Consider the following 16,496-nt stretch of genomic DNA (forward strand, 5'->3'; position numbering starts at 1 on the left):
AGGACAACAACACTAAACGCAAAAAGCAGTTCTAAAGAAATGAATTTTCAATCGAGATTTAAAAGTGCATAGCTCCACAGTGGCTCCCTAATGCTGGAAGGCAGAGCGTTCCAGACAGCCGCAGAAGCGCATTTGAAAGCGCGCGATGTAGTGAATAATAATGCAGTTAATAACTCGCACAATATTTAACGGAAGAACACAAAAGCTTTGATCATAAGAGTGCTATTATAATCCAACACCGTGGCATGAATACGGATTGAATCGTAATAATGCCTGTCGTTTATCCAGGAAAGCCTCACGCTGTCTTACGACCCTGTCTCCGGAGGGTACGGCATTGGGTGGCCTTGACCAATTCCATTCCTGAGTGCTTAGTACATGGGAAGAAACTCGGAGCAAACCCTCACCTTCACGGAGATTACACTCGCAGTGCCACACAGATTAGATTCACTTGACTTGCTGCCATCTCTGGCCCTGTCAAAGCCCGCAGGTTTGGGGGTTTGGCAGAACGTGCCATGTTACAGCCGTTAGCACTGCACCCGGTTTTCCGCTCGCTCAATCTGTTCACAAAAGACAATGATCCCACTGTGTAGCCTCAACAGACTGTTGGGGCAAGTGCTGTTCGCGAGCATCTATAGAGGCCGGAATGGCACACGAGAGGGTTGGGTGGCCAGCATCACGCCCGGCCACCTTTTGTCTCCTGAGTGGTGATGTTTACACACCGCACCAGGTACTCATTCGAGGCTGAGTCGACCTCGTGGAGGCCCAGGACTCGGATCAGATATTCGTCACTGGTGTTGGCCTTGAACCCGGGGATCGAACTTGAGTCGCCGGGATCATAGTGCAGCACGCTCACCGCTAACACCACCGCTCCGTTCACACGCACTCGTGTCTCTTGAGACAAAAGGAAATTTACTGCTTGACAAATTGTCCGCAACGGACCCTCGTCTCAAGCACTTCGTTCACTTCCACAGTTGCGCACGCACAGCCGCCACCGACGTCGTTACGCCCATACAGCGTCCTCTGAAAGTCCCCTGTGGCGTCGCTGTTGATCTAACGAAGTCGCCCCGGAGTAATCTGAACACTGGGAACCATAAACACTTGCTTTGAATGAGCGCTGTGGCCCCTTGGCATCCTTTCAAATGAACGTGGCATGCCAGACCTCCTTGTTCAGTGCATTAATCAACATGATCATAATTGTCGTGCTTTGTTAACCCACCGCTGGGTGAAGGCTCCCCACACCGTGTTGGTCGTGGAGGTGAACAGGAGGAGCGATTCAGTTGGCACTTGCCACTTTATGTTTAGCCATGGCTGGCAATCAATCCCGGGTTCACTTTTTTCGTACCGTGCGATGCGGTGACCACCGTCTTTGTTCGATGGCCAGCCAGAAGCCGCTGCTGCGATGATGACCGGAGTTCGCGTGATGTTTTATGCTCCTTGACGAGATCAGCAAGGTATTGTGGTTCATTTGTGGCAAGGATTTTGTGTGGAATGAGCACGATCATATAATGTATTCGTTCGGCAACCGGGTCGGGTTTGTCTGCTAAAGGGGTTTGTTTTGTGAGTGTTATCAGTTTGAAAGGCGATGCGTGTTACTACGGAAAAACACATTTTCAACAAGACCCCACCAATTGTTTTAATTTTGTGTGGATGCAGAGGCTCCCTTGGCACTTGTAGCTGGGGTTGGGCCTTTGTGTTTTATTTAACCTGAAAACAATTGCGCATTGTTACCGAGTTGCTTCTCTGATGAACTATTCCCATTGTGGGGAAATGTTTCATAGAGCCAAGTGGTCGCGTTGCCTGGCCAACAAAAATAACAGTGAATGTTCCATATATGACTGTGGCCATAGTGATGGTGAGACTTACATTCAATTGAATGTTAAAAATCATTGGTGTAGGGCATTTTATTTCACAATGAACATTTTAAATATCAATGCAAACGAACAACGGTAGATTTCACATTTCCTTCGTGCGTAAAAACATTAATTGAGTTCATCGTGTGTACGTTTCACAATATCTGCTGTACGCAGGATCCTATGTATTTATGCGCAACCCATTTGTCAATCCACTGCTGGAGGGCTTCTTCCCACGCCACGTGGTCATAATGCCGGTTATTCAGCTACACTTCATTGTGCACAGTACAGTACAACAGTGGGTGTTTTGTTTTCGCCGCCCTCTGCTGGCGATGTAGTGCTGCAGCAGCCTGTTGCACCTGTTTTTTTCACTGTTGCCCATGTGACCACCAAAATTAAGAAAAAAATCTATTTTAGCAGGTAAGGCCAAGCGGTCTGGCCACAAATGATAGCTCAACCAAGTAGCTTATCACCTGGCAATGTATGGCAGGCAAATACTCTTAGCGCATGTCAATTCTAAATGTGCAGGGAAAAACCGGAGAGAAATCCACGCGACCACGGTGAGAACATGCAGACTCCGAATATACAGCAGCAGGCGTTAGGGTCGTGATCGAACCCACGACCTCCTGTTTGCCAGGCGAGGTATTTAACATCTCGCCACCAGGCTCAAAATCCCGCTGAGCTTGGTGAACTTTCGTCACAGCGAGAGTAAAGGCGCAGCCCTGCAATAACTCACTCACGCCACTGTTAGTGGAAGGGCCTCCACTTTAGGTAGTTCTAGAGCCCCCTCTAGAAGCTACTTTGGCCTAATATTTCACGCTGGCCAGACCTCTTGAAGGATGTGGGAGCACGCACACTTTACCACCACCACCACACACATATGTGACCTGCCGATCGACTGCATAGTGGTGAACCCACCGGTGGGTGGACAGAGGCGGCGTGGGTTTAATAAACTAGCGCCGTTGTTTCAACTGCCGGCGACTTGTGGATTGCAAGTCGAGTGTGCTAACCATTCCAGTGTGGAAGCATCTCGTTTTAAAGTTTACACCCCGTGTGATGCTCCCCTGTGACACTCTCATGCTATGCTCCCCAGTGATGCTCCCGTGTGCCATGCCCCCGTGTTGTGCTCCGTGCTGTGCTTCTGTGTGACGCTGCTTTGTGACACTCCTGTGTCTTGCGCCCGTGTGACGCTCTTATGTTGTGCTCCCGTGTGTCGCCCCTTCCAGTTCATCGTGGAGTGCCACGGGAACACGCTGCTCCCACAGTTCCTGGGCATGTACCGGCTCACGGTGGACGGCGTGGAGACCTACATGGTGGTGACGCGCAACGTCTTCAGCCAGCGCCTCGTCGTGCATCGCAAGTACGACCTCAAGGTGGGTTCGCTGAAGTCGGAGGCGTTGGAGGGGGCTGAGGTGGGGGGGGGGGGCGGTGTGCGTTGCGGCGGAACGCTTTGCTCTCCACGCACGCCGCGCGGAAACAAATGCGGGCGGGAAGAGGGCCGCCCGTCAACAAGAGCGACGACCGCCGTTGAATGGCAATGATGCTTGTAAGAGCGCGTGCAGGTAGTTAACGACGGGGGCGGTGTGTCCATCGGGTCCCGTGAGCCTCACCGCAGCTCGCACCCCGCTGGCTTGGCTTCGGTGCGGCAGGCGTTTGCGGTTAATGTTTTGCCGGCCGACCCGTGCGCTATCGCTTTCTCTCCTCTGTCCGTTTCACCCGATTGCTCTTCTTCCTCTTACCTTTCTCGAGCCTGCCTCTCATTCTCTTCATCACAGCCTGGGGTCACTACGATTGTCTGTATGTACTGTATGTTGAACTTCTTCTGCACCATACTTAGCCAACCGCGCTAATCGGAGGTGCGGGGGGTTGTGTTTAGGTGTTGACAATTCGCGCCAGATTCAACGTTTCTTGCCGCATCTCCCTCGCCGTGCCCAACCGCACGGTCATAATTAGTCTCGTGCCTCCGTGTTGCCGTGCGTTCACAGGCGGTGTGATTAGTATTCTCAAGGTAAGTGCTTACCTAATTAAATCTTAAACTTTCGCTCGGGAGAGGCGCGTCTGTGCGGGGTTGCATAAGCCAAGAAGCCTCGGAGCATTAAGCGGCAATTGGCTTTGGAAGGCAATAAGGAAAGAAACCACGGTAATTTTATTCAAGTGTAATGTTTGATGTTAATTGAATGATGATAATAACTATTTCCTCAAACTTTTAGTATTAAATCTTGACTTAAAGCTTTCGTGGCTGCAGGAATTCATGTTCGTTGGGTCTTTCGGTAAAGTCACAGTAGATAGGTTTAAAGAAAATAACCAAAAAATTACAAAAAAAAATACAAAAAGGTACGACTGCATTCAGCAGCTTTTCCTGCTGATGACGATCGCTTGTGTTCTTTTAGTAGTTCTTTTAGTATTTATTTCATTTGGTTCCTTGAAAATTTTAAACAAAATTTTCCCAATTCAGATCATTTGTAATGTTTCACTATGCAATCCAGAGGTCGCCGGTTCGGTCGCCCGGCACAGCAGTCGAAACAATGGTGCAAGTTTCTTCAATGCACCACCGCTGCCTCTGTCCAGCCAGCGCTCATCAAGTGGTACCCCAGAGCTCGCCAATCAGCAGGTCGCGTGCCAGAGCTCCCAAACCCCATCGAAGACTGCTGGTCGGCATGGAACAATTGGCCAAATACGAGAATCACCTTACGAGCCTCCTCTACATGAGGTCCTCTTGCCAAGCGATTCGTCATCATCATCATCATCACGATCCGTAGGAAGATAGCCCATAGTTGTCTACTGCACATTTTGTCATTTCTTTCCACTCTGCTCTGTATCGTGGCAATATGCACAAGTAGTGGCCACATCTTTCTGGCACCGAACTCTCATGTCGTCGTCGTCTTCATCAAGCCAGTCTCTGTGAGGTTTTCCTCTCTTTCCGGTTCCTTCCATTTTTTCCTAACAACACACTTAGATTTTCTTTGTTGTCCATCCTACAAGCGATTGCAGGGCTCTATAGAGCGAGCTGTATACACCGCCCCTTACCGATGTTATGGTCAAGTATTGCTCGGTATATTTAAAAATCCGCATTTATTTATTTTGCTGGCCTCTCCGGTTTAGTGAGGTTTTACTGTATTTTCAATGAGAAAATTTGCTCCATTTCCTGAACTATTATCCCCTAATACGTTGCAGTCGTGAGTGTAATTACGCTACGCTCAAAAGCATGGTTACAGCAAAAGGTTAAATAATTTGCTTGCATCGTTGGTGTTTGTGTGTGTATATATATATATAGAGTGGACGAACTCTCAGCTCAATTAAAGGAACCGGGTTGATGGGCTGTGTTGTGCTTGACAACGTCTGTCCTCGCATGCCATGCTTGATGCGAGTGGTCGTCGTGGTGACACTCGGGTAATGAATGTGCTGGGCACGCGCTTGCCCCATTAAGCTTAAGCCATTGCACATTCCGTGTCACACCCCGCCACCCAAAGCAGCACTTGGCAGTAATTATTACATTTATTACCTCAGAAATTATGGTGACTGGGAAAGATAGCTTAATTGCCATTTAAAAAAAAAAAGATAATTGCTCCACTTATTTCTCAGCTTTATTTTAAATCGCCCGGGGGCGCTTCTCACCGTTCCGAGGATGCGTTAGCGCCAAGTAATTGCAACGACTTAACTCGGGTTGGAGTGACGATTTCTGTTTGAGCTGTAAAGATTTAGTTTAAATGTCCGAATCTCGGGAAGACAGAAAAAAAAAAGCAATTGTGAATACGCCGTGAGAGCGGTCCGTGTGTGTGGGGCGGGGGGCGGGGAGCGGGGGGGGGCGGGGGGCGGGGAGCCAGCTGCCTCATCGGTCAGAGCAACGCAGCCGGCGCTTTTGAGAAGCTGGGTTCGAATCTGGGTTCCAGCAGCCCCGTGGTTAAACCAGATTCTCAAGTGTCGCCCGTTTACGGATTCAGCCCGATCACCCACGGCTGAACAGAATATTTTCCTTTTAAATTCGTTTAATTCTTGATTGAAGAATAATATTTTTGTTTTAATGTTAGTTTGGCGACCAGAGAACGAATAAGAGGAGGGTGCCTGGCAACGTGGAGTGCCCTCAGTGTGGATAAGAGGCCACTCTCAGGGGACCTTAGAAGTGGCTCTGTGATGTAATTTTCTGCGAGCTATTCTCAAGGTGCGGCAATTCACTGATTTGCAAGAGATACGAAGAAACGCGTTGTCTCGGTATGACACCGACCGCATTTTCCGGACTAAAATTGGTGAAAAAAGGCAAAGTAATTATATCATCCACATTGTGAATGAGAGCAAAACGCACACAGGATTTCACAAATATAAATTACCCCACAAGTGGTTGTTGTGTTTCTCGTCCGGGTTGGCGCTTGGCTCGCGTGCTGCGTATCTGTCGCGGTCATGCCAGCTTCACGTTGTTTTTTATTTTACACCAGCGGTGGCATCTGCGCCGTTCCTGACCAGGGCGCCGCATTGGCAAGATGTTCGTCGTGAATGCGTTCCTGAAAGGCGCGACGACAAATCAATCCGATTGAGACCTCCTTGGCCAGTAGCAAATTATAGTAATAGGGTTTTACCCTTTTATCTGGCACCAAAATGACACCTTTATACAAGGGATCATGTTTGCAATAACTACAACACATGCAGAGACTAGGCTCCACTGGTGTTGGACCAGATGATGCCAAAAGCCGTCTAGGGTGTGCACCAAACAATTTCAAGGACAGTGCATATCATTATCAGAGTTGTCTCTTTTTGATTGCATTTTGACTGCTTGTGTTGCATTTTGACTGCTTGTGTTGTGGTTATTACAAAACATGATCCCTTGTATAAAGGTGTCAGTTTTGGTGCCAGATGAAAGGGTAAAAACCTATTTCGACGTCAATCAGATTGATTTACAGGCTAGTCGGTGGGTGCGAAGGCTGAGAGGCGACGGATAACGAGAAAGGATGGACGACGCTGTCAGCGGACGTTGAGTGTGCGGCTTGAGACGACGCATATCAGGTTGCGGCGTTAACTATAAAGTGGCGACGCATTTGTGTCGCCACTGCATTGCGTTAGATTAATCCATCGGAATGCCTGACAGACTTTCCCCCATTATCCACGCCCAACCGACTCCCGAACGAGAATGGACGTCGAACCGGCCGTAGCCGCTGTGGACGGGCCGTTACCTTCACCACCCTCTTCGAAACTGGTTTCCGGCGTAAACACCTAAAAGTTAACAGGGCTATGATCAGCATCTCCACCGCTGCCGCCGGTGACACAACGTTTGGCATCGCGGCCTGCTGCTCAAGGTGGCGAAAAATCATCAGATGCCATTCTTGCTGGCCACCCCATCGACATGATGCTCAGCAACCGTATTCCATACCTGTCAACCCCTTATCAGTGCCCTAGCTCATTACAGACCAGCTCAGACCCTACTGGTCACCCCATGCCCCGTACAAATCTCAACGTTCATCCTACAAAGTCCCATCACAAGGGAGACACAAACAAATCGACAAAACGTGTTTTTTTGTTCCCCGTAGTGAAACGGCTGTACGCCATATGGACCTGAAAACTCAATTTCCCTGTACAGGAATACTGGTAAACCGTGTGGGTTGACAGGTATGGTACTGTCAGGGTGAACACCTCGCTGGGTAAACACAGCTGGAAAAGAATGAGGAAAAATGTCCCCCCTCAAGGCTCAGTACGAGCACCATCACTATTTAACATCTACAACGTAGTCGGCTTTCGCGACCAATAATTGGCTTAACTTTGCTTTCTTATCTGCTTCCGCCCCTGCATCACAAAGCTTCAGTTTGAACTCCATGCATTACCTCCCAGCCCACACCATACCTCCTTCCCCCGCAACTATATAATTCTTTGTCACAGCCATCTCTTAGACACACTTAAGCGGTGTGCTTTCGCTGCGTTGTCCCCACCTGAAGACGGACGCTTGTGTTGCGCCCGGAACGTCGTGATTTGATTTAGTTATTTTAATGTATTTTATTTTATACCTACGTGACTTTACCGAAAAAACCAAAGAGTATGGATCCTTGCAGTCACGAAAACTTCAAATCTAGAATAATTTGGGTAGGATGGCGTAAATATGAGTGTTGTTGAACCCGCCACCACCCGACACAGCCATTTAGTAAGGTTTGTCATGTAAATTAAACATGCTAATTCGTTATTACTTCAACACACCAGTGCTTTGGAGATGAAACCCACAACATTTCCAATTCGGGTTCCACGTTTCGCCGGTAATTACAACCAGCCTCATCAGGCGGCAGCCAGAGTTGTGGAGAAATCCTCCTCCTGTTTCATTCTTGAATAGAGGGATGAATGTGATGTCGTCGCTTGTGAGCCAATCGGGGCCAGAGACCAGTGAGGGTGGGGGTTAATGTATGGAGATAAATTGCAATGGATATCCCATTACCGGTTGGGTTATTCATAGGGTAATCAACATACATAATATGCATGCACAGCTCGCATGCGCGATGCACATACATTATGCATGCACTTCATTCCGTTTTTTGTGCAAGAAATTGAAATACTTGTTATTGCCTGCTCACAGTTAATCATCACCATACCATTTACATGCATGCGATCTAACCCAAAAACCTCTATTATGGACTATTTAACATCTACACATCTTTAAATGTGCATCATCTTGCAAGTTCATATATGGAGGTGACATAGCCCATGCTGCACAGGGCACAAACCTCGAGAACATTAGCAATACTCTCACGGCTGATCCAACTTGATTGGAGGAGTTTTGGCAGTCACGGGAAACTTCGAGCAAATCCTTCCAAAAACCACCAAAAGCGCGTTCCACCTCTTTTTATTGGGTGCAATTCTGAACGGCAGTCATATCAGACATTCATACATCTAACCGGCATAGTCATTAGTTTCAGTGGCTTCCTAATATTTGAAGACAGAGCATTCCAGACAGCCGCAGAAGCACATCTGAAAGTGCGCAATGCGGTGACCGTCTTTGGTCGATAGCGAGCCAAAATCTGCTGCTGCGAGGCTGATTGGAATTTGCATGATGGTTTCTGTTGAGTAGTGCCATTGTGGCCATGCAACTACAAAGTAAACCATCGTAGTCTGCGCTCCTTCAAACGAGGAATAGCAACACTTACACAAACTCTCTCTCTCCTGAGGGCTTCTCGTGGCTGGCAGACCTCAAAATTGGCATTCAGCCGCTGAACTTATTGCCATTTGCAAGGAGCTAATGCATGGGGAGAGGCTTGCCTGTCCCTGCAGCTTAGGATCTCCCCCCACTGCACAGGCAAAATAGACATCGCCGCAGATTGTAAGAACGGGTTCGGCAGATTCGTTTACCGTAGCCCTGCGAATGTTATCTTGTTCATTTCCTTTCTATCGCCAGCCAATATTTGATGCCCCCCACATACTGGCAGATGGCACGATTGGTCTGATGATAATACTCTCTCAGCACATTGTCCGGGAGCACACGCGTTGAAGATTTAAAGCATGAAATTCACCCCCCGGAAGGCAGGAGAGCTTGCCGCAAAGTCCTCCCGGTTTTTAAACCAAACCTTGCCTCTGGGACCACTTTCTTCTTCTTCCTCTGTACGGCTGCTGATGTAGATGCAGAGTAACAAGTACAATTTCATATTCAGGTGGTCAAGCCAGATAGCCGCGTCAGGAGCAGTAGCGGAGTGTTTCATCGCTGTGGGACTGAAGGGATAGTACTCCTCGTGATTTCGGTCTGATAACAAAAAGCATCGTCGTGCAGTGGGTCCTTCGCACAACTGCTGTCGACACATTACAAATAAAATATCTGTGGCTACTTTCTTAGGAATGAGAACACGGTCACTGATCAGAGGGTGGGGAGACTGTCAGGGTGGATCTTGGAGGTGTGGGAAGGAGGTGGTGGTGGAATCCAATGGCTCTGGCCATGATGACATCTTGATCTTGTGTTCATTCGTGGTCGCAAAAAAATTGCAGGCTGCAAAGACATCTCTGCTATCAAATACTAAATGCTGCTGTTATGCAGGGCCATTACTATTATTAGTTATGCAGTGTCAATGATGATATAATTATTATTCTCAGTCCATGCATCTAGATAAGCACAATGCATTCCCAATCCATCCTGTGACAGTTGGGTCACAAGCGTGATGCTTAAAGAATGAACCGAAAGTCCACGACAGGCCTTAGACGTCTCTGCAGGGCAAGATTCTTAAGATGCAGATTTTAGTGCAATTCGTCAACCCCCTGGTGGTGATGGTGTTCAGCTGCGAGTACTTTTTCGTGGACTCCATCGGAACGGGATCGAGCGTTGCCGCCTCGCACGCGCGTCAGTTTTCTCCGAGCTCTTCGGTTTTCTCCCACGTGTAAATGCTCATTCATCGGAAGAAAATAAACAATCTGAATATATAAAGAGAACCACAGAGCTTGGGCAAATGTTGGCTCCGCTCGTATGTGGGTGCTTTTGCACCTCCGAGTCCGTTCTCTCTCTCTCTTCGAGAGCGAGCGAAGAATCTGTGGTGGTAGCGCGTTACAAGCTGACGTTATTATTTGTTGGGATTGTAGCCGTTTCCAGAAGTATTTTAACGTGGATGTGTTACGCGATGCTTCGCAGAGCTGGGCGGCAGGCTGCCGCAGTGGTAAGACCTGTTGTGCCTCACAGCAAGAAATACCTGGGTTCGATTCTCAACTCGGGTGACTTTCTGCATGGAGTTCCTCTCTCTCTCTCCCCCTTGTTCTGCATGGGTTTTCTCCAGGTTTTATCCGGTTTCCTACCACAGCTAAAAAAAAAAACGTGAATACCAGGTAAGGCCCACTCAGCTATATAGCTCCTTTTCAGAAGCGATATGACCACAGGGATAACAAATATACAGCAGGCGTCAGGGTTAGGATTGAACCCACGACCTCCTGTATAGCCAGCGAGGGAGTTAACATCTCACCACCATGTCATGAAATCTGCATATTTTTACCATCCACCGTGAAGCATATGGGGCAAGCATTTGAAGGCGACAACTCCCCACAGTAATAACCAAGGGGGCCGGCCAAAATCGAACCGCAACCAAGCAGCTCCAGCACCCACTGCTGGCGCCGTGTCACCGCCACCGCCGCCCTGAAGGGCGTCGCCATCCAAACTGTGGAAACCGAAGTGCCAGGTCAGATCTTTGGCATTGTTAGGGAAAGAGTCACTTTGATTTGCTGTTTCTTAAGAAGCGGTGCAATCTGATAGCGCTGTTCAACACGAAGCCAGACAGTGCACTTAGCAAGTGGAGCCAGCAATCACATTAAGGGGTGGGGAGGGGGAATCAAGATTCATGTTTTCTGATCTCATTATCGAAATGAGTGACTCCATGTGCACCTGCCCTTGGTGTCTTGTCCTCGATGGGAATTCCACATTCCTATGGTTTGTGCCAATTCTCCCGACACAACAATCACTTTTTGCCAAGGGGCAATTTTCTCCGGGCATTGCGCAAGAGAGGCTGCTGCTCCAACGGGCACGAGTACGGTGGATTTAAGGGGGCCCCATGTGGCATTTTGCATGACATTAGGGGTGCCGTGGTGGCGAGATGTTAACTACCTCGCCTGGTATACAGGAGGTCGTGGGTTCAACCCCTGACGCCTGTGTACTTGGAGTTTGCGTGTCTTTCTCTCCCCGCAGTCGTGTGGATTTTTCTCCAGGTCCTCCGGTTTTTCCCTCCACGTTTTGAATCAACATCACACATTTTAGAGTATTTGACTGCTACAAATTTGATAATAAGCCACTTCGTTGAGCTATCGTTTGTGATCGCCAGGTAGCTTCTGAGAAAGAGCTATACTCAGCGGGCATTACCTGGTTAAAATAAAAATAGTAATTAAAAACATGTTTTATCAAAGAGCCCCGACGCAGGTTGTTGACCCCTGGATGAGGCGGTTGTCCAGGCTGGGCCAGCCACCTCGGCATACGGCCCAGCAGCCCAAGGTGGCTCAGCGGTCAAGCGAGAAGCACTCGCGGTCGGAAGGGTCGCGAGTTCAATTCCTGATTTGGGTGGAGGGGCGTGTGTGGGGGGGGGGGGGTGTTGACTGAGTGTATCAGCTTTCCACTGGGTAAGATACAAAACTGTCCAGGTGGCTCAGTGGTGGAGCGAGCGGCTCGGAACGTTTGGGAGTTCGAACACCTGGTGGGGAGTTGGCTCTGCCCAACATCCCTCGGGGTCAATACAATAAGTACCACTTTGTATGTACGTATGTATGTTGGACTTCTTTTGCACCGTACGTAGCCAACCGTGCTAATCGGCGGTGCGGGGAAGTAAGCTGTAGTTTTCCTATGGATAGACCCACCCTTGCCATACGAATGTCGAATTTCCACCACTGGCTGCAAAACTCTCTTGACTCAAATTTGCCTCTGGCCTCACAGCCCTGCCATGTGGATGCTCTCGACTACTCGACACTTCACCCCAACAGGGGTCGCGTCTCGCCACCTCTCGGAAAAGTTGTGCACGATAGTGTTTACCTCTGTGGCTATAGAACCAGGATCTTTGTCCGTTCGTGGCATTGTGTTCTCATTTATCCGTCACTATTACACATACAGAAGTGATATGCCATGTACATCATCTCGCAAGTTCATTTGTGCAGCCGACACATCGCTCCATGCTGCACAGGGTCCAAAACCTCGAGAGTGTAACTAACACTCTCAACAGATGATTTTATTTGATTGGAGACTCTGACCAAATGCTTCCAAAAACCACCACCAGTGCTTTTTATCTGAGCAGCCATGCAGCAGACGCCACCCTTGGTCTCAAAGTCAGCTGAGGTGTGGTCCTATCGAGGCAACACATCGCTCCCAACTCAGCTGAGCTCAGTCGCAATTGGGATACGGCCACATTGACTGTGAGCTAGCCGCCCACCCACCAGCTTGGCACCCGTCTAGGTCAAAGGTTACACTCGTTTGACTGCCCTCTGCTAATCCAGAGGACAAATCTCCACCGCGTGGTGCAGCCGGCAGATACAGTCGGACGATAGCTCTCGGCGTTGTGAGCAAACCTTGAGAGTTGCACCTAATGAGCCAAGGAGGGAGCTTTGCTGATGAAGGCAGTGGGAAGTGTGCTGCCCCCACCGCCTGCCCCCCCACCATCAAGCCCACACCGCTTACTCAACGTGGAGATATTCAACTCGAGCGCCGATCCCACCCGCATCAACGGAAATGGAAGCTTGCACCTTGGACGATTAGAATCAGAATCTTAAGTTCAGACTGCAGGAGGAATCCGATGAGCTATGAAGATCTTTTGCACAGATGTCCCGTGTGGATGGTGGGACCGCAAGTTACAACGATACAAAAAAACGATAGGAGTGCAAAATAGAAAATAGTAAGCAAGTCATTGAAAATAAATACGTAAATTATTCACTTAAACATTAGCACGATTGGCTACGTACGGTGCGAGAGAAGTTCAACATACTACATACAGCCCAGTCATTGCCTTTGGGCCGGAAACTATCATGATTATCATCATCATCATCATCCATGGTCATTCCACTGCTGCACATAGGCCTTGCCCGAGCATCCACCACCTCTCACGATCTGGCGATGTACTCTAATTCACTTGGCACCCACACAGTAACCGATTTCAACGCTCCATCTCTATGGAGGACGTCCTGTCTCTCGGACGCCACGTCCCATTCTTTTGGACGCTGTGCCGTTATTTTTCCGCGACCATCATCCACCATCCCATCTGTCCGTTACGTCTCTAATCCGTGCGTTCCTATTTATGTCTCGCTGTTATTCAAATGATGCATATCCCCATTGTTCTATGCACACATAAAAAAAAGTTCAATATTTCTTGTGTTTCTAAAGCACATGTCAAAGCAGGCCTTCCTTTCGAGGAGCTGCATTCACATCCAGAAAAGTCGGGGAATTTCAGGTTATTTAAACCAAATCAAACGTAAGTGGCTACATGAACTAGAGAACTGTCACTCCACTGCTCAGTGAAGGCCTGCCCCACCCGGTTGGCCAGAGGGAATGCTGTTTGGCCTTGTGTCATCTCCTCAGATTAGCACGGTTGGCTACGTACGGCCGATCAGTCTGGGTTGGTAAAAGGGGCGGCAGGGGAGGGGGTGGGCAGTGCCATCGGACAGGTTCAGGTGTCACTCGCCACCAACGTTAGCCGTTGCCTGGAATCGAACTCGGGTAGCCGGGTTCACGGTGCAATGCACTCACACCCCCAGCAGCTGCACGCATAATTTCCTCAACGTTCAACAGGTAGGATTTCGCGACAAATATTATCCGTAACAAAGGTTTTTTTTGGGGGTTCGATTGCGTAAATTCAATACTGGCAAAATTGCCCGATTAAGCTGGATGTAATTACCAGGGAAAAGTCGTACTGAAATTGTGGTTTTACTCTCCAACACACCGTTGGCCTGAAGTTGTAACGAATTGAAATGTTTTGTTTACGTGACATACCTTACTGGTTGGCTGTGTCGGGTGGTGGTGGGTTTAACGACACATTCTAACCCCCAAAAAAACCTTTATTATTAATAATTTCCTCTCCGTTACGTTTTTTTTGTCAGTCCCTTAAATGCGGTGTGTTCCAAGTGTATACGAACACCTCATCATTGACACTAAAACCTCATCGCTCTCGCGATTACCACTGCTTTTTAACAGAAGCATTCGCTGTGTGTTGGCTAACGTTCTGAGCCACGACCCTTCTTCAGGGCACCGATGGAACTAAAATGCCTTCACACCGGTGGTCACGTACAACGCCGGCTGATAAAATCCTTACCTCCCACCACGATCGCGTGAGCTGCGCACCGAGGACATCGATTGCCATTAAAATATCCCCCCGCGGAAACAACACGCAGTGCTTAACTGGATCCGTGCGCGCCAGGGGGGACACGGACACCTAATACACAAGCGCAAAATCCGAGGCTGTCTCTACTGTGTGTGACTGTGGCTACGATCACCAAACCATGGACCACGTAACATCGCACCGTCCCAAATCTACAGGTGACGGCGGTGGGTGTGTGGGTGGCTGAGTAGGTGGATGACTAGGTGGATGACTAGGTGGGTGACTGGGCGAGTAGGTGCATCTGCGTTACGGCAACTCTCAGGCAAAGCAATCGAGCGGCTACATCACCTCGAGCTGAATCTTCCCAACAGTTGCCATTCATAGGCCACTCAACAACAAAATTAAGACTTTGCATGCAAGTGGACGCGCTACAGTGCCGCTAATCTCCGTGGTCGTGCGCCAGCGCTGCTGATAAATATTCCGCGAGATGGATTTTGACTCCCGGCGTCCGCGCTCCGTGGGGGCTATTCAGGGACAGCGCTTAATGGCACGCTGAATTATTTATTTTCTGGCGTACCCGTCCCCGTGTCAATCAGAAAACCCTGCCCGCGAGCGATTCCCTCGGGCGCGGGGTGGGGTGGCGGGGGGCTGGACGGGGGGGGGGGCGGGGGCTGCGGTTCGCCGCGGCCCCACTCGTCCGCCCGGGGGGGCGGCGGTGGCGGCGGTGTCGTCAATGGGGCCGTGCATAGCGGGTGCGTGCATTGCCATTAAGGCCCTTGCCGTAATTACTTCCAAGGTCTTGATCCGCTCGGTGCCAATTAATTGCTTCTAATCAGCCAGGTAAACACTGTTTAAGTATGGTGTGCCTCCACGTGCTTGTTGTCAGTGTTGCTTATCCGTCTGGGGCAGCGGTTTTTGCACAGGCCGCTCGGCTCACAGGCAGAAGGCTGCGAGTAAGTTCAAATCCCGGCCAGGCGTTGACTCAGAGTGAGTAAAATTGTAATGTGCGGCGCAGTGCTTTTAGCTCGCTCACGCAGGGAAGAACCGCAGACAAGCAGGAAGGCAACCGCGCGGTGAGCCGGCAGTGCCAACGATTTCCCAAACACTGCAGTCCTTTATTTGTTAAGGTGTTTCAGCCAATTAAATCTTGACTTTAAGCTTTCGTGACTGCAGGAATTCATATTCTTTGGGTCTTTCGGTAAAGTCACGTAGAACACAAAAAAATTGCTCTACGTGACTTTATCGAAAGACCCAAAGACTATTTCAGCCAATTAATGAGTGTTTACATATGGAATGAAAAAAAAACACGGAGCACCCGGAAAAAAAACCCACAAATGCGAGGGGACAACACGCTTTGCCATGCAAATGGAACAGGTGGAGTCCACATGTTTTGCTTGACTGCCTTCTCCTGACAAGCCAGGGTGTATGACACCTCGAAACATTCATAAAGGGTGTTTCTAAAAAACGTCTGTGCGATCCACCAACCCTCACATGTGCAGCCACCAGGGCCACCACTGCACGGCTGTGACACTTCTTTGCGGGACGCTTGGTTAACGCGTGACAGCCAACTGTGGTCAGGACGTCAACAGTGGTCATCATGTGGAGAGGCTGGCCGCCCCCATCCCCCCGTTGCGATGACTGTTTTCTAGGGGCGCCACGGTGACGAGACGTCATCTCCCTCGCCTGGTATGCAGGATGGTCATGGGTTCGATCCCAACCCTGAGACCTGCTGCTGTATATTTTGGGTTTTCACGTGGTCCTCCCCGTGGCCGTGTGGGTTTTCTCCGGGTCCTCCGGTTTTTTCCTCCACATTTCGACTGAACGCGTGTTTAGAGTATTTGGCTGCTATCAATGTCCACGTGACAAGCCACTTTGTTCAGCTGTCATTAGTGATGGCCAGGTCGCTTCTGAAAAAGAGCTACATAGCTCA

At 49.3% G+C, this 16,496-nt stretch overlaps 1 protein-coding gene across 4 annotated transcripts in view; it reads left to right on the plus strand.

Annotated features, from left to right (window-relative positions):
* LOC133355754 (phosphatidylinositol 5-phosphate 4-kinase type-2 alpha-like) overlaps window positions 1-16,496 on the plus strand; it is a 225,429-nt gene that overhangs the window by 168,841 nt on the left and 40,092 nt on the right. For all 4 annotated transcript variants that reach the window (XM_061573080.1, XM_061573089.1, XM_061573097.1 and 1 more), the window contains one exon: window positions 3,077-3,223. In XM_061573080.1, the coding sequence (XP_061429064.1) occupies window positions 3,077-3,223 (147 nt within the window). The remainder of the gene's footprint in view (window positions 1-3,076; window positions 3,224-16,496) is intronic.

This window comes from Lethenteron reissneri, chromosome 7 (genome assembly GCF_015708825.2).
Source record: "Lethenteron reissneri isolate LAM-NWPU_2019-01 chromosome 7, ASM1570882v1, whole genome shotgun sequence".
Classification (NCBI taxonomy): Eukaryota; Metazoa; Chordata; class Hyperoartia; order Petromyzontiformes; family Petromyzontidae; genus Lethenteron; species Lethenteron reissneri.